Source organism: Podarcis erhardii (genome assembly GCF_964252035.2).
Source record: "Podarcis erhardii genome assembly, chromosome: 18".
NCBI classification, from domain to species: Eukaryota; Metazoa; Chordata; class Lepidosauria; order Squamata; family Lacertidae; genus Podarcis; species Podarcis erhardii.
This window is the reverse complement of record NC_138516.1, coordinates 2,125,649-2,143,916: the sequence shown is the minus strand read 5'-3', so window position 1 is coordinate 2,143,916 and position 18,268 is coordinate 2,125,649. Positions and strand designations below refer to the sequence as shown.

Genomic DNA, 18,268 nt, shown 5'->3' with positions numbered 1-18,268 from the left:
CTAGAAAGCGGTCCCTATTTATCTACTTGCACTTAGGGGTGCTTTCAAACTGCTAGGTTGGCAGGCGCTGGGACCGAGCAGCGGGAGCGCACCCCGCCGCAGGGATTCGAACCGCCGACCTTTCGATCGGCAAGTCCTAGGCGCTGAGGCTTTAACCCACAGCGCCACCTGCGTCCCTTAGCTTTTCCTTAGGTTGTCCCTATTTCCATCGGAGAAATATACAACCTTTAGAAGACATCTGAAGGCAGCCCTGGATACGGAAGTTTGTTAATGTTTAATGTTTTATTAAGGGACACGGGTGGCGCTGTGGGTTAAACCACTGAGCCTAGAACTTGCCGATCAGAAGGTCGGTGGTTCGAATCCCCGTGACGGTGTGAGCTCCTGTTCCTCAGTCCCAGCTCCTGCCCAGCTAGCAGTTCGAAAGCACGTCAAGTGCAAGTAGATAAATAGGTACCACTCCGGCGGGAAGGTAAACGACGTTTCCGTGCGCTGCTCTGGTTCACCAGAAGCGGCTTAGTCATGCTGGTCACATGACCCGGAAGCTGTACGCCAGCTCCCTTGGCCAGTAAAGCAAGATGAGCGCCGCAACCCCAGAGTCGGTCACGACTGGACCAAATGGTCAGGGGTCCCTTTACCTTTACCTTAATGTTTTATTATGTTTTTATATGTGCTGGAAGCTGCCCAGAGTGGCTGCGGCAACCCAGTAAGATGGACAGGGAATAATAATAATAATAATAATAATAATAATAATGCTGGAATAGGATGTCCCTACTTTCATCAGAGAAACATTGGAGGGTACGAAAGTGGCAGAGAGAGCGGAAAGGGTGTCTGGTGTGGAGACGGCTTCAGAAGAAGGGGGCAGCCCCGCACACTTTTGCCACTGCCCGCCTGCCCTGTGGCTGACCTCAGACCCACCTGTACCTCCCCCAAGAGAAATGTGGATTTCTGCCTTGCAAAACCACAGCTTCCTTACCCCTTGCTTGCGTGAGTCACAGACCGCATTGCAGACCTACCTTCCATCAATATATCTATCATGTCGCCTGCGTTGAAGCTGATCTCATCCACATCCTGCCCAACGTACTGGTACAGAGCGCGGCATCGTGGCCCGGAAGCCTTGGGCTGTGGCTTGGGCCTCCCCACGGCCGGAGGGGGTTTCTGGCTGATGCTCCGCTTCCTCTGTGTCCTGTTAAAAAGAGGCGGAAGTGAGTCGGCAGGCGGTGCTTGCAGCTCTGGGTTCAAATTCTGCAGGGCACCAGAGATGTTTCCACCTACAGGGCTGATCCCATCTGCAGGATGACACAGGGGAACAGATTACGCCATTGGGCACAGAATCCTGCTTTTACGACGGGTGCCCAATTGAATAAAATATTGGGGGGCCCAGGTAAGCCCTGCCCCACATAAATGATCACATGATGCGGCACACTGCAAACAATTTGGATAGCAATGCCCATCAGCTTTTTTGGGACCCTCAAATATTTGGTAGGGCAGGAGCAGATATAAAAGGAGGAACAACAAGAAATTTAAAGAATGTTTAGCTAAATATTGTAATATAAGATAAATAGAAAATCCTTGGAAGTAACAAATAGGCTTAGGGGTAGATGAAGGATACGGGGTAGTAAATATTAAGGATTAGAATATTAATAAAGGAGAAGAGGTTAGTAAATGAAAGGAATTAATATTATTAGAAATATGAACTTGGAGAACTGTTATAAAGGTGATATAATGAAATTCAGTTAGAGGGGAATCGAGGAAGTCAGTTATCAGTATTAAGAGAATTAGGTATTTGAAGAAATAATTTTTCTCTGTGTTTAATTTTATTGTATTGTAGTGTGTTTTTTGTTGTTGTGTGTTTTGTTACGTATGTCATTTTGTGATAAATGTGGAAAATCAATAAAAAAAATTGGGGAAAAAAATAAAAGGTGGAACAACAGATGAAAAGACAGTTCCAGATAATCACACAAGCAAGATGAAAAGAAAAACATAATATAGAAATAATAATAATTTTATTGTTTTTACCCAGCCCATCTGGGTCTATACAAGTAATGATTTAAGGTGGAGAGGCAAGGGCCAGAGGAACCTCATTTGATTTCTTTCTGTTTTTCTTTTTAAGGAAATAAGTAATTATACAAGCAGGGATTGATAAATAGACAGCTGAGGGAGAAGGGGAAAGGGAGGGGGAAAATAAATTTTGAAATCTGGAACTGAAGATTAAATATAAGGAACAGAATGTGAATTGGAAATAAATGGCTGATATAAAGCAGTAATTTGAGGAAAGATGAAACACGTGGATGACGAAGAGTGGAAAGTCAATGGAAAAACTGTTAAATTTGATGTAATTGGGTATCGATTTGTTAAAACTAATAAAAATTATTTGGCAAAATAAAAACAAAAATGTGGAGGGGCCAAGGGACCTCAGACCCTAGGAGTTGATTCTTATGGTTCCCAATAAGTTCAGTTTAATTTTCAAATCAACCCCATGCCCATGCCCTTATGGTTTTGTTATCAAAATCTACCTTTTGCTTCTTAATCGTAAGTAAAACCTCCAAGCGGTTTGCAAATAATAATAATAATAATAATAATAATAATAATAATAATAATAGGGACACAGGTGGCGCTGTGGGTTAAACCACAGAGCCTAGGACTTGCCGATCAGAAGGTTGGCAGTTCGAATCCCTGTGACGGGGTGAGCTCCCGTTGCTCGGTCCCTGCTCCTGCCAGCCTAGCAGTTCGAAAGCACGTCAAAGTGCAAGTAGATAAATAGGTACCGCTCCAGCGGGAAGGTAAATGATGTTTCCGTGCGCTGCTCTGGTTCGCCAGAAGTGGCTTAGTCATGCTGGCCACATGACCCGGAAGCTGTACGCCGGCTCCCTCAGCCAATAAAGCGAGATAAGCACCGCAACCCCAGAGTTGTCCGTGACTGGACCTAATGGTCAGGGGTCCCTTTACCTTTTAATAATAATATTGCCAGCAAAGGGGGAGGGAAACAGCTTTCCTCACATAGGGCACCCTGGGGCAGGTGATAGGTTTCAAAATCAACACATACCCTGCCATTCCCTGGTCTGGAACGTTGAGGAACTCCATGTTGTGGTCCGAGGGTGTCCTCGCCTTTGCCCGCCGCGTCATTCCTTGTCTGGGGAGAGCGCTGGCCGGGGGCACTTGTCCAGGCCTCTTGGGGGCGCTGTAGGTCTGTTCCTGGGACCTGGTGCTGCGTGCAAATTGCGGCGCTCCGTTCCTGCATGTACCTTGAGGGGGCGCCCCTAAACAGGAGGCATTACAGAAGCCTTAGCAAATAAACTGCAGAGTTTCGTGCTGTTTTTGCTCATCTGCGTACAACCTGAGCCGTTCGTTGCCTAGTCGCCTGGAGCAAACTGTCAGCTCACCACAGGTGAATTAGATTGTGATAAATGCTCCAATTATTAGTAATGCCCCTATTATTATTGTTATTAAAATTTGTGTACTACCCTATACCTGCAGGTCTCAGGGCAGTTACAACATAAAATCACAATTTTCGTGACCCCATGGACCAGAGCACGCCAGGCACTCCTGTCTTCCACTGCCTCCCGCAGTCAAAAAAATCACAATATAAAAGTACAAATTACATAATAAAAACAACCCACAGGGTGGGTCACAGCAATTTAAACTTAAAACAGCTTAAAGAAAACATGACGAGCGAATCTGAGCTTTCATCCAGGCCAATAAAAATTAGAGGGCAGGTTTCTAGACCTCATGGAGGAAGAATGCAGCTTGAAATTCCCAGCTAGTCTATGTGAGACAAGGTAACCCCGCAAAATGGGTTAGCTGGGCATACTGAAACTGGCTCAAGGTCTGCAAATGAGCAAGTGGATCTTCTGGGATCCTTGCCTGGCACAGTACTTTATCCTCTACCTTTAGATCAGAAATGGGCAATTCTGTGGTTTTCTGGATGTTCCAGGACTCCACTTTGCAGAACCCCCTGGACCTTGACCATGCTGGTTGCTGGGAGCTGGACTCCAACAGGACATGACATGTTGAATGTGCATTTTTCTCCCTTCCTCCAAGAAGCATCATTGGCCAGGCTTACCTCTGGGGGCTGACGGGGCGGCTCGCGATGGCGTTGCTTGCTTGTGGCGACCTCTGCTTTGAAGGGCCCCTTTCCGGGTTGGCTCTGGAGGAAGAGAGGAAGAGATTTCACATTCACCTTGGCCTGGAATTGGGATAAAATTCTGCAAAAGGGTGCACATTTCATGCGGATTATACCCAGCTCTACCTCTCATTTAAATCGGAACCAGTGAAGGAAGTGAAGGTCCTGTGTGAGCGGCTGGAGGATGGATAGTGGCCAACGGACTGAGGTTGAATCCTGACAAGACAGAAGTGCTGTTTTTGGGGGACAAGGGGCGGGCAGGTGTGGGGGACTCCCTGGTCCTGAATGGGGTCACTGTGCCCCTGAAGGATCAGGTGCGCAGCCTGGGAGTCATTTTGGACTCACAGCTGTCCATAGAGGCACAGGTCAATTCTACCTCCAGGGCAGCTGTCTACCAGCTCCATCTGGTGTGCTGGATGAGACCCTCCTTGCTTGTTCCCTGTCTCACCAGAGTGGTCCATGATCTGGTTATCTCCTGCTGGGATCTCCTACTGCCATGCGCTCTCCATGGGCTCTCCTTGGAAGGTGACTCAGAAACTGAAACTAATCCAGAATGTGGCTGCCAGACTGGGGACTGGGAGTGGCTGGTGGGACCATATAATACCAGTCCTGAAAGATCTACACTGCCTCCCAGTACATTTCTGGGCACAATTCAGAGTGTTGGTGCTAAAGTCCTAAACAGCCTTGGCCCTTTATATGTGAAGGAGCGTCTCCACCCCCATCGTTCAGCCCGGACAGTGAGATCCAGCTCCGAGGGCCTTCTGGTGGTTCCCTCACTGCAAGAACTGAAGTTACAGGGAACGACAACCAACCCAGAACGCTGGTGACTGGGAGTGACCACCGAGAACATATAACACCGGTCCTGAAAGACCTGCTCCCAGTACGTTTCTGAGCACCTTCGAAGTGTTGGTGCTGGACTTTGAAGCCCTAAACGGAATTGGCCATGAAGGAGCGTCTCCAATCCCATCGTCCATCTCCAAGGGCCTTCTGGTGGTTCCCTCCATGCAAGAAGTGAGGCTACAGGGAACCAGGCAGAGGGCCTTCTCGGTGGTGGCGCCCTCCCTGTGAAACACAGATGCCAAGGAGATAAACAGCTATCTGACTTTCAGAAGACACCTGAAGGCAGCTCTGTATAAGGAAATCCCACACTGAGCCCCTGCTTACTGGAGTTCTTGGGGAGGCCGCTCCCAATGGATATGGTCAGAGTCTTGCCGCTTGCTTTGAGGGCTGCCACGTCGCCCTGTCCACTCACGAACGACACCGTCCGGGTGCCCCCTCCTCCCCACCCTTCTTTCTTCACACGGAACTGTAGTCTGAGGGACGGAGAGAAGGAGAGGCGGAGGAAACGATTAGATCCACAAAACATTATTTGTTTATTGTTTCTCTCACATCGAAAGTGACTTGCAGTTTGAACCAATTAAGAAAATCCAATAAAAATATTAAAAACAGCTAAACAGATAACTCAGGACGTGCCAACCCCATCCCACTAAAAGGAGGCCGCCATTGCAGACCATCCCAGTGACCCTGTTTTCCCGGGACAGTCCCGGATTTACAGAAGCCATCCTGGTTTCTGACTTGACCCAGGAATGTCCCACTATTCCTTAAAGGTAAAGGTAAAGGGACCCCTGACCGTTACGTTCAGTCGTGGCCGACTCTGGGGTTGCGGCGCTCATCTCGCTTTACAGGCTGAGGGAGCCGCCGTACAGCTTCCGGGTCATGTGGCCAGCAGGACTAAGCCGCTTCTGGCGAACCAGAGCAGCGCACGGAAACGCCGTTTACCTTCCCACCGGAGTGGTACCTATTTATCTACTTGCACCTTGATGTGCTTTCGAACTGCTAGGTGGGCAGGAGCAGGGACCGAGCAATGGGAGCTCACCCCGTAGCGGGGATTCGAACCACCGACCTTCTGATCGGCAAGCCCTAGGCTCTGTGGTTTAACCCACAGTGCCACCCGTGTCCCTCACAGCCCCTCACTATTCCTTAGGATCTCCCTATTTTCATCAAAGAAGTGTTGGAGGGTAAGGAGTTATGTGGCCCCCAAGCCAAGGAGATAAGTCACTAGACAACCTTTAGAAAAAAAGAACCCTCTCCCTTTTCATAGAATCATAGAGTTGGAAGGGACCCTGTGGGTCGTCTAGCTCAACCCCAAAAGTCTCTTGGCCTCACGGATGTGGTCCAAAGGGAAGCAGAGCAAGATGTTTGGCACCAGCTTAGCGGCACGAGGTGTGCAAGGCGTCATCCAATCATCTTAAGGACTCCGCTCTGGATTTGTGTTGGCCCCAGATTCCCTCTCCAGCATCTCCAAGCAGTGCTCGGGGAAACTCCCTGCACTACAGGGGGTTGGGCTAGATGACCCTCAGGGTCCCTTCCAACTCTTCAATTCTCTGATTCTGAGAACTGGGAGAGCTGCTGCCAGCCAGTGCCAGTAACACACCATGGACTGATGCGGCGGTAAGGCAGGTTTGGTTCTTGGTTTATCTCCCTCTCTAAGATTCTTATTAGATTTCCATAACTTTAACCCTGGGGTAGGCAAACTAAGGCCCAAGGACCAGATCCGGCCCGGCCTGCGGACAGTCCGGGAATCATCGTGTTTTTACATGAGTAGAATGTGTCCTTTTATTTAAAATGCATCTCTGGGTTATTTGTGGGGCATAGGAATTCGTTCATTCCCCCTCCCCCCCCCCAAAAGATATAGTCTGGTCCCCCACTGAGGGACAGTGGACTGGCCCACAGCTGAAAAAGGTTGCTGACCCTTGCTTTAAGCAATTGAATTTGGACTTCAAATTTGTCACACATTTCTCTTATAGCAAAGCTACAGGGAACCAGGCAGAGGGCCTTCTCGGTGGTGGCTCCCGCCCTGTGGAACACCCTCCCACCAGATGTCAAAGAGATAAACAACTACCTGACATTTAGAAGACATCTGAAGGCAGCCCTGTTCAGGGAAGTTTTTAATGTGTGAGGTTTTAATGTATTTTTAATCTTTGTTGGAAGCCGCCCAGAGTGGCTGGGGAAACCCAGCCAAATGGGTGGGTAACAAATAAATTATTATTATTATTATTATTATTATTATTATTATTATTATTATCATCATCATCATCATCATCATCATCATCAGACTTCCTATGTTCCCTCCCGTGCTGTTTTTATAAATATTCCTTTAATATGCTGCATAATATCATAAAGGTAAAGGTAAAGGGACCCCTGACCATTCGGTCCAGTCGCAGACGACTATGAAGTTGCAGCGCTCATCTCGCTTTATTCGCCAAGGGAGCCGGCATACAGCCAGCAGGACTAAGCCGCTTCTGGCGAGCCAGAGCAGAGCACGGAAACGCCGTTTACCTTCCCGCCAGAGCGGTAACTATTTATCTACTTGCACTTTGACGTGCTTTCGAACTGCTAGGTTGGCAGGAGCAGGGACCGAGCAACGGGAGCTCACCCCGTCATTGCGGGGATTCGAACCGCCGACCTTCTGATCGGCAAGTCCTAGGTTCTGTGGTTTAACCCACAGCGCCACCCGCGTCCCGCATAATATCATACTTTTCACCTAATGCATATTGTGGAAAACGCTACTGCTGTTTTAGAGGGGTTCTGAGTTGGGCTGAGGAGGGAAACTGGGTCCATTTTCCTGCAACACTTTGGGAAAGGGGCGGTTTGTGTGCTTGTGTGTGTCGCTGGCTGTCCCGCTTACGTGTCGTTGAAGTTCAGGAGGAGTTTGCTGCGGGTCGCCTCTTCGTAGCGCTTGCAGAGGAGGCTGATGAGCTCCGTCTTGAAGATGGATTCCAAGAACGTGTCGGCCTCGGCTTCGTGGAGGACGAAGAAATCGTCTTGCCTCGTGCTGTGGTCGCCCCACCCCGGAGAAACAAAACAAAACAGGAAACAGCCAGAGAAAAGAAGGCGTTAGTCCTCTTGGGAGAGGGAGGAAGCGGGTGAGACGAGAGGGAGAGTGGCGGGGAGTCCCTCTGACCCCGAGATAGCCAAGTGCGAAGCAGAGGACCATTCCATTTCAATTCTCTGAATCGGAGGATTGTGGGTTCGAGCCCCACACTGGGCAAAAGATTACTGCGTTTCCGGGGGTTGTGCTAGATGACTCTTGGGGGTCCCTCCGAGTTCTACAACTCAGCTTCCTGTTTAAATCAACCCTTTGTTCAAAACAATGAGGACTAGATTCTTGCTTCAGTTTTCAGGGAAGATGCTTAGAGGTGGCTTAGAGGGAAAGTAACTCATCATGCGAAAGGCTGGGCTGGATGAATCCCTAGCCGGAATTAAGATTGCCGGAAGAAATATCAACAACCTCAGATATGCAGATGACACAACCTTGATGGCAGAAAGTGAGGAGGAATTAAAGAACCTTTTATTGAGGGTGAAAGAGGAGAGCGCAAAATATGGTCTGAAACTCAGCATCAAAAAAAAAGAAGATCATGGCCACTGGTCCCATCACCTCCTGGCAAATAGAAGGAACAAATAGAGGCAGTGAGAGATTTTACTTTCTTGGGCTCCATGATCATTGCAGATGGTGATAGCAGCCACGAAATTAAAAGGTGCCTGTTTCTTGGGAGAAAAGCAATGACAAACCTGGACAGCATCTTAAAAAGCAGAGACATCACCTTGAAGACAAAGGTCCGTATAGTTCAAGCTATGGTTTTCCCAGTACTGATGTATGGAAGTGAGAGCTGGACCGTAAAGAAGGCTGATCGCCGAAGAATTGATGCTTGTGAATTATGGTGCTGGAGGAGACTCTTGAGAGTCCCATGGACTGCAAGAAGAACAAACCTCTCCATTCTGAAGGAAATCAGCCCTGAGTGCTCACTGGAAGGACAGATCCTGAAGCTGAGGCTCCAAGACTTTGGCCACCTCATAAGAAGAGAAAACCCTCTGGAAAAGACCCTGATGTTGGGAAAGATGGAGGGCCCAAGGAGAAGGGGACAACAGAGGACGAGATGGTGGGACAGTGTTCTCAAAGCTACGAACATGAGTTTGACCAAACTGCAGGAGGCAGTGGAAGACAGGAGTGCCTGGCGTGCTCTGGTCCAGGGGGTCACCAAGAGGCGGACACGACTAAACGACTAAACAACAACAAAGAGGGGAAGTTGCCAAAACAAAGAATGTGGCATCTCACCTGAGGGACACTCTGTTGACAGCCTGGACCTCGACTTTCTTCTTCAGGACCTCTCGGATCTGACCTTTCTCAGGACCCTTTTTCACCTTCTCCCGGCCGATCATGTAGAGGTATTTGGGAGTCAGGATGAAGTCCCTCTTGATGGGCTGATGATGAGGAGTAGAAGTTGGTTGCCACGACCTCTCAAAGGGAGCGAGTGTCCCCTGCCCTTACTCACCTTCCCCCTAAACTCAAAAACCAATATGTACTGGGCAAAAATTTCAGCTATGAACAAGGAAGTCCAGAGTTCGAATCTCACGTGAAACTGACTGAGTGGCTCTTAAGCATCCCATTCTCCCTCGGTCTTCTCCATCTGTGAAATAGGGATTAAACGCTCCGATCTGCCTTGCACAGAACATTGGCAAGGTAAAACAGAGGTGATGTTTGTGAACATTTCAGTGCCAATGGAAGGGCAGGACTCTGGATAAAGCATTTGGAAGGGGAAACCTCCACCTTACCTTAAAGCGCCTGTCGTATTTGGTGACGGAGTCCGCAAAATCGACCCGTTCCCTCCTGGCCAAGAACTGGCGCAGCTCAGGCTTGTCTTCCATGCCCAAATAGTCCCCCACGAAGTTCCGGTTGAGGCTGTTGCGCCGCCTCTCTTTGAAGTTGTACAGGATGTGAGATGCTTTGGGGTTGGGAGAAAAAGAAGAGGCCGGTTTGAAAAGCGGCCAGGCAGACCTAGCCTTGGCCAAAATGAAAAAGGCAAGGAGCTAGACCTTAAGACTGCATACCCTTGTGCGTGTTTCTGACCAGTTTTAAAACCACATGGACAAAATTTGAAATGCAAGGCGTTAGTCCTTAAGGCTGCATACTGAGCTTGTGCTTCTGGCCAGCTTTAAAAGCACACAGGCAAAATTGAAAAGCCGAGGTGCTAGTCCTGAAGACGGCACACTCTGCTCATGTTTCTGACCAGTTTTACAAACACACAGGCAAAGTTAAAACCGCAAGGGGCTAGTCTCTTAAGCTTACATAATGTGCTCGTCTTTCTGACCAGATGATGATGATGATGATGATGATTAATGGCCTCAGCCCTGTATACCTGAAGGAGCATCTCCACCCCCATTGTTCTGCCAGGAGACTGAGGTCCAGCACGGAGGGCTTTCTGGTGGTTCCCTCCCTGCGAGAAGTGAGGTTACAGGGAGCCAGGCAGAGGGCCTTCTCGGTGGTGGCACCCGCCCTGTGGAACGCCCTCCCAGCATTTGTCAAGGAAATAAGCAACAAACCTCCTTTAAAAAGACATCTGAAGGCCTGTTTAGGGAAGTTTTTAATGTTTAATGCTGTATTGTGTTTTAAATATTCAATTGGGAGCTGCCCAGATGGGCAGGGTATAAATAATAATAATAATAAAAATAATAATAATAATAATAATAATAATAATTTCCTCCCTCCCACCACCTGGATGAAATGTAATTAGATTGTAATGTCCTTGGGGCAGAGACCTTGTCCTCTTAAATGATGCTAAGCTGGAGGGACGTTGATAGCTCAACGAGCGCAACAACGGTTAAAAGGTTAAGAAGGCTTTAAAGGCCTTCTTCAGGGTGGTGGAAAAGGGAGATAAATTATCTTCTCTCTCTCTCTCTCTCTCTCTCTCTCTCTCTCATCATCATCACCACCCTGCTTCTCTCTCCACCCTCCCTGAAACGTTGGAGTGTTTGTGGACACTCCTTACCTTCCTCCCGCATCTGCTCGTATTTCCGGATCGCGATGTGGCGCCGCCAAGCTTTCTGGATTACCCGGGCGTATCCGTCAAACTTCCGTTCCCGCATCTCCTCTAGCAGAAAGAGCTGAGTGGCGACGAAGGTGGGAGGGAGAGAGAAACAGAACTAAAGGATTGTGTCAGAAGGCGATCTATCCCAAACTAACCGAGGGTGGGGAGGAACCCATTCCCCCTTCCCTTTGAACTTCCCCCCTGCTCCACCCAAATCCTCTTTAAAGAGTACAAGAAGATTTCTTCCACTTAGCGGTGGCTGATGCCCAGATTTATTTCTGTTGGTAATGCGAGTCTTGGGCATTGGCATGGCTCCAGCAAAATATGCTAGGATGCTCTCAGGGACGAGTTGGATGCAGATAAGTGGTGGGAGGAACCAGCCGGGGGACCCCCAAGGGAGGGAGGCTCAGAGCCTGGGGAGAGGGGTGGGTGGGAAGACAATGAGGGAGAAGACTTGGATGGGGAGGTGTCAGAAGTGGAAGATGTAACAGGGCTTAGTGAGCAGGGAGAGTCTGTGGAAGAGAGCAGTCCAGAATTGGAGGCAGAAGCTGGAGCAGGAGTTGAGGGAGGACAAGAGGCAGAGATGGTGAAGAGCCTCCTGCTGCGAGAAGCTCCCCTCCCTGCTGGTCTCCCAGAACCAGGAGAGGCGTGAAAAGGACGGAGGAGAGGCTGGCTTCACACAGACAGAGTCTCTGATTGCTCAAAAATAGCCCCAGAGAAGAGGGGATTTAGCTTCATCTGGTATGCAGGCTGAGACCCTCCCTGCCCACAGACTGTCTCACCAGAGTGGTCCATGCTCTGGTTATCCCCCGCTTGGACCTCTGCAATGTGCTCTGTGAGGGGCTACCTTTGAAGGTGACTCAGAAACTGAAACTAATCCAGAATGCGGCTGCCAGACTGGGGACTGGGAGCAGCTGATGGGACCATATAACACCAGTCCTGAAAGATCGACACTGCCTCCCAGTAAATTTCTGGGCACAATTCAGAGTGTTGGTGCTAAAGTCCTAAACAGCCTTGGCCCTCTATATGTGAAGGAGCGTCTCCAACCCCATCGTTCAGCCCGGACACCGAGGTCCAGCTCTGAGAGCCTTCTGGCGGTTCCCTCACTGTAAGAAGTGAGGCTACAGGGAACCAGGCAGAGGGGCTTCTTGGTGGTGGCACCTGCCCTGTGGTGCCCACCACATGTCAAGGAAATAAACAACTATCTGTCTTTTAGAAGACATCTGAAGGCAGCCCTGTATTGGGAAGTTTTTAAAGTTGGATGTATTACTGTGTTTTAATTTATTGGAAGCTGCCCAGAGTGGCTGGGGAACCCAGTCAGATGCGTGGCATATAAATATTATTGTTAGTATTATTATTATTAGAAGGTTGGGAAGCAGTTTCACTTGCCTGGGCTGCCTCTTCCTCCAGCCCCCAGCCAGGATGGCCACAGACTGGAGCAGAGTGGGCACAGGGGGAGTGTAGCCTAGTGGGTTCAGGGGAAACGAGGGAGTAGCAAAAAAAGCAAGGCCGTCCGGATCGTGCAACCTGGCTTACACAACAGCCAAACCCGAACCCAAGTCCCAGATCCTCCGACACCAGAGCGTTCTGCTTACCGACTCGGGGTTCTTGACGAAAACCTTGGAGCGGCCCATCTGGTACTGATCCGCGTCCATGTTGACGGACCGCAGCAAGTGCTGGACCCCCTGGCGCTCATCTCCCTGCCACCTGGGCCACGTTTCTGGGGTCAAGATGGCGTACCTACCGGAGGGGGCACACACACTTTGTTCAGGGCAAAGGCACCTGGAGATATTGGGGAATCCCAGCAGGAATGGGAAAGTACGGGGGCGTCGTTGGTGGGGAGGCCCGGGAGGGACCTGGCTTTTAACATAAGGTTCCCATATTTTTTTCCAATGAATCCAGGGACTAAATAAATAAATACTACATGTTTGGGACGTTGATGCTGCAGCAATGGCGGTGGCAGAGGGGCGACTGCCGCCTTGACCTCAACCGCCACGTTTCCCCTTCCTCCGAGGCTTCTATCTCTTTCTTCCATGAGCCTGGGCAGCCCTGAGTTGTTGGATCTTTGGTGGTGGTGGGGAAGCAATGTGCAGTGGGTCAGGCATGGAAGGCGGAGGAGGGCTGAGAGAAGCGGTGGTAGCGTGGCTAGGCCACCACGATGCCTCCCTTCCCATCAGAGCAACCCCAATCCCATTCCTACTTGCGTGCAAGCAGGAGGGGGCGGGGATCCCTCAGCTGAGAAGGGAGGCTTCCCTTTGCCTACCTGAGAGATCTCCACGCAGCTCCTGCTTGCACGCAAGTAGGAGTTGGGAGGCTGCTCCGATAGGCAGCGTGAAGCCTCCCTTCACAGCTTACTTGCTGGGGTCAGGGAAGGCAGAGGCAGCCCAGAAGCTGCGTCTGAGAGACCCTGCACCACCATCATAGAATCCTAGAATCCTAGAGTTGGAAGAGACCCCAAGGGCCATCGAGTCCAGCCCCCTGCCAAGCAGGAAACACCATCAGAGCACTCCTGACATATGGTTGTCAAGCCTCTGCTTAAAGACCTCAAAGAAGGAGACTCCACCACACTCCTGGGCAGCAAATTCCACTGTCAAACAGCTCTTACTGTCAGGAAGTTCTTTCTAATGTTTAGGTGGAATCTTCCTTCTTGCAGTTTGGAACCATTGCTCCGTGTCCGCTTCTCTGGAGCAGCAGAAAAAAACCTTTCTCCCTCCTCTATGTGACATCCTTTTATATATTGGAACATGGCTATCATATCACCCCTTAACCTCCTCTTCTCCAGGCTAAAGATGCCCAGCTCCCTTAGCCGTTCCTCATAAGGCATCGTTTCCAGGCCTTTGACCATTTTGGTTGCCCTCCTCTGGACACGTTCCAGTTTGTCAGTGTCCTTCTTGAACTGTGGTGCCCAGAACTGGACACAGTACTCCAGGTGAGGTCTGACCAGAGCAGAATACAGTGGCACTATTACTTCCCTTGATCTAGATGCTATACTCCTATGGATGCAGCCCAGAATTGCATTGGCTTTTTTAGCTGCCGCGTCACATCAGATAGGGACTTCCGGGCAGCTCCTGAAGCCAGCCAGAGCCAACTGCTCCGAGCTGCTGAGACGGCCGCTGCTGCGTTTCCCGGGGTCATTAGATGAAATCCGGGGACATTCCGGGGATGGAATTTGTCTGGGGACTTATTCGCAAATCCGGGAAACGGGGACGTCTGGTAACCCTATTTAACACCAGCTAAACATCGCAATATACTGATATATCACCATGTCTGAAATAAGGGTGGAGCCAGGTAGAGGCTTCATGGTTTCCCCCCACGTTGTAAATTTTGCACAGTACACAAACACATGGTGATTCACAATATATACCAAAAATTCTGAAATCAATACTGTCTTATAATATGGACTTGAAACTGGTTTTTGGTTATATATCGCTCAGCCCTAGTGGTGGGTAGTCTAGAGGGCTCTGAAACCTGCTGCCTTCTCCTCCCCCCATAATATTCTGCTAAAACTGTGCTTTTGGGGTGCCCTGCGTATCACCTTGCTAGCGAAACGCAGCCGCCTGCCATCTTAATTTGCCCAGAGGTGTGTATATGTGCCTAGATAACCATATGCAAATGATAAGCAGATTTGTGTTCTGGGCGTGTACCCTGAGGCATTGCTAGGAGGATTTAAAAACAAAATCAGGCTCTAACGGGGGGGGGGGGCAGTGGGGGCTTTTTTCCAGCCTGGGAGAGTAGAACCAAAGGCAAAGAGGGGGATTGTAACATGAGATGGGGGCTGTTATGTATTGAAGTTCTCCCCCTGGCCACCAGGGGTATTGTGTACAGTGGTACCTCTGGTTGTGAACGGGATCCGTTCTGGAGCCTCGTTTGCAATATGAGCAGAACGCAACCCGCATCTGCGCAGGTTGCAATTTGGCGCTTCTGCGCATGATGTCATTTTGAGCGTCTGTGCATGCACGAGCAGCAAAACCCGGAAGTAACCCGTTCCGTTACTTCCGGGTCGCCATGGGACGTATCCTGAAAGAACGTAACCTGAACCGAACATAACAAGAGGTATGACTGTATATAGTTTTCACTCAGGTCCACATCAGTTAATTTAGGCAGGAAATCATGGGTTGTTGTTGTTGTTCCAATGTTGACAGCCGGCTGCCTATAAAAGCAGGTCGGCTGAGCTATTCAGTTCAGTTCAGTTCAGTTCCAGCTTACTTATAAAGAACTGTTTGGAGAAATCTCTGTGACGTCTGCTATGTCCACCCACTACTTAATAGGGGTGTAGTGGGGGGTCTGCAGAACCCACCTTCTGTTATAAAGGTGAAAAAGCATGGAAGCCCAGCCCGGCAGCCCCTCCCCACTTCCGACCCCCAGGAAGTAATAATATAATAATAATAATTGATTATTTATACCCCGCCCATCTGGCTGAGTTTCCCCCGCCACTCTGGTCTCTGCCTACCTCTGCAGGAATTTGTGGAAGAGCCTGCGATAGGCGAAGCCCGCTCGGCGGACTCGAATGTTCTCCTTCAGCCCCAGGTACTCCACCTGATGTTTCACCCTGAAAGAGAAGAAGAGCTGCCTTGGTTCTTCGTTTTCAAGAGAGTGCTTAAATGTTTTCAAGAGAGTGCTGTAAATGTCTTAGAAGAGGCATTCCAATCTCCCTCCTGTAGGACAGAATGCCTCTTCTAAGCAAAATAAAAAAATTCCTTCCAGTAGCACCTTAAAGACCAACTAAGTTAGTTCTAGGTATGAGCTTTCGTGTGCATGCACACTTCTTCAGATACACACTGAAGAAATCTGAAGAAGTATCTGAAGAAGTGTGCATGCACACGAAAGCTCATACCTAGAACTAACTTAGTTGGTCTTTAAGGTGCTACTGGAAGGAATTTTTTTTATTTTGTTTTGACTATGGCAGACCAACACGGCTACCTATCTGTAACTGCCTCTTCTAAGGTGCAGCTTGCCACCTGGTGTGCCTTTTTGTCTTACCCAGAAGGTAACACCTTTTAAGATATATGAATTTATGAAATTCTTTCTTTGCCTCTCTGATATTGTAGGAGATATAAATAGACAGGATTGTAAGTTGTTTTTATATGCAGTGATGGCAGCAGGAATATTATTGGCACAAAAATGGAAACAAGAACTACTGACGAAAGAAGAACGGAGGATGAAATTAATGGACTATGCAGAACTGGATAAATTAACAGGAAGGATTCGAAACCTGCGGGACCAGAGATTCATAGAAGACTGGAGCAAATAGATGAACTATTTGAAAAGTAATTGTAATGAACAGATTACGCTAGTAGGACTGCAAGAAGTTTTGTAAGGTGGACTATTTGAAATATTGCAAGAAAGACAATGAGGAGGAGAATTATTAGTTAATGATAATTAAGTGTAATAGAGAAATTAAGAAATGCAGAATAAGTGATAAAAACGGAAAATCGTCAGAGGAGTTGACAGAAGTCAAAAATAATGTATAAGATAAGAAATTACTGGTACGTTATATGAATGTTGGAAATGATATGTTAATAAAACATATATATATATATGAATGAGAAGGGAATGCCTCCCTTAAGGGAATCTCTGCTCCCCTCTTGTCATCCTCTTCTAAAACACAGCTTGCCTTTCTCATTCCTCATCCTCCCACCAAAGAGAGAATGGTTTTTCTAAGACAGGGTTTTGCAGTCCACATTCCCCCTCTCTCATGCAGCATAGAATGCCTCTTCTGAGATGAGACATTCAATAATAATAATAATAATAATAATAATAATAATAATAATAATAATTCATTATTTGTTCCCCAGCCACTCTGGGCAGCTTCCAACAAAGATTAAAAATACATTAAAATGTCACACATTAAAACTTCCCTGAGCAGGGCTGCCTTCAGATGTCTTCTAAATGTCAGGTAGTTGTTTATCTCTTTGACATCTGATGCGAGAGTGTTCCACAGGGCGGGAGCCACCACCGAGAAGGCCCTCTGCAGCGATGCCTCTGAACACCAGTTGCTGGAAACCGCAGGAGCGGAGAGCCGCTCTTGTGCTCGGATCCTGCTTGGGGGTTTCCCACAGTTGGCCACTGTGAGAAGAGGATGCTGGACTGGATGGGCCATTGGCCTGATCCAGGCAGGACTCTCCTCATGTTCTCAGTTGTCCGATCTGGGTCTCCCACCATCCTTTCTTACCTGCTCTCCTCCCAGTCTCTTGGTCTCTTGGTCTCGTTGGGTTTGATGCAGCGGATATAGTGGGGGGTGCACTTCATCAAGGTGTTCACAAGATCATTGGCTTGCCTCTTTTAGGGAAATAATAATAATAATAATAATAATAATAATAATAATAATAATAATAATAATATTATTTATACCCAGCCTGTCTGGCAGGGTTGCCTCAGCCACACATATAAAAACATAATGAAACATCAAACATTCACCATAACAATTTGATTCAATACAAATAAAGTTACAATAACTTTAAAATAAACAGGTAAAGGTAAAGAGACCCCTGACTGTTAAGTCCAGTCGTGGCCGACTCTGGGATTGTGGCGCTCATCTCGCTTTATTGTCTGAGGGAGCAGGCGTACAGCTTCCGGGTCATGTTGCCAGCATGACTAAGCCGCTTCTGGCGAACCAGAGCAGCGCATGGAAACGCCGTTTACCTTCCCGCCGGAGCAGTACCTATTTATCCACTTGCACTTGGACGTGCTTCCGAACTGCTAGATTGGCAGGAGCTAGGACTGAGCAACGGGAGCTCACCCCGTTGCGGGGATTCGAACTGCCAATCTTCTGATCAGCAAGTCCTAGGCTCTGTGGTTTAACCCATAGCGCCACCCACGTCCCTTAAAATAAACAACTTATATCAAATAAAGCTATATTCAGCAATCAATTAGAATGCAAAAATAAACAATAAAATTAAATCAGCAGATTATAATTAAACAGTTCACACTTATCAATTACAAGAAAGAATAGTTAAACTATAATAAGTAAAAATAATCACAAGTCACAATGCACTCTTCCCAGCTGCTTTTGCTGTTCTCAAAGTCTGGGAAAGGTTCCCAGGACTTGATCAAGATTTCCCAAACTTGGGCCACTAGCTGTTGTTGGACTACAATTCCCATCATCCCTGACCACTGGTCCTGCTAGCTAGGGATGATGGGACTTGTAGTCCAACACCAACTGGGGACCCAAGTCTGGGAAATCCTGGGCTGGATGGTGGAGCAAGGCAGGTGGGAAAAGCCATTGCCTGATGGACAGCAGAAGACACAGGTTTTTTGGTGTTACCCAGCCCAGGGTGCAAAT

The 18,268-nt window shown here is 48.4% G+C and overlaps 1 protein-coding gene across 1 annotated transcript in view; it reads right to left on the bottom strand.

The window, feature by feature from the left end:
* MYO1F (myosin IF) overlaps window positions 1-18,268 on the bottom strand; it is a 56,448-nt gene that overhangs the window by 1,117 nt on the left and 37,063 nt on the right. The window contains exons 17-27 of the mRNA XM_081846062.1: window positions 17,159-17,265; window positions 15,437-15,535; window positions 12,582-12,726; window positions 10,948-11,062; window positions 9,734-9,903; window positions 9,237-9,382; window positions 7,809-7,955; window positions 5,285-5,433; window positions 4,061-4,144; window positions 3,044-3,257; window positions 1,014-1,183 (exon numbers count right to left, since the gene is read on the bottom strand). Coding sequence (XP_081702188.1) covers window positions 1,014-1,183; window positions 3,044-3,257; window positions 4,061-4,144; window positions 5,285-5,433; window positions 7,809-7,955; window positions 9,237-9,382; window positions 9,734-9,903; window positions 10,948-11,062; window positions 12,582-12,726; window positions 15,437-15,535; window positions 17,159-17,265 — 1,546 coding nt within the window. The remainder of the gene's footprint in view (window positions 1-1,013; window positions 1,184-3,043; window positions 3,258-4,060; window positions 4,145-5,284; window positions 5,434-7,808; window positions 7,956-9,236; window positions 9,383-9,733; window positions 9,904-10,947; window positions 11,063-12,581; window positions 12,727-15,436; window positions 15,536-17,158; window positions 17,266-18,268) is intronic.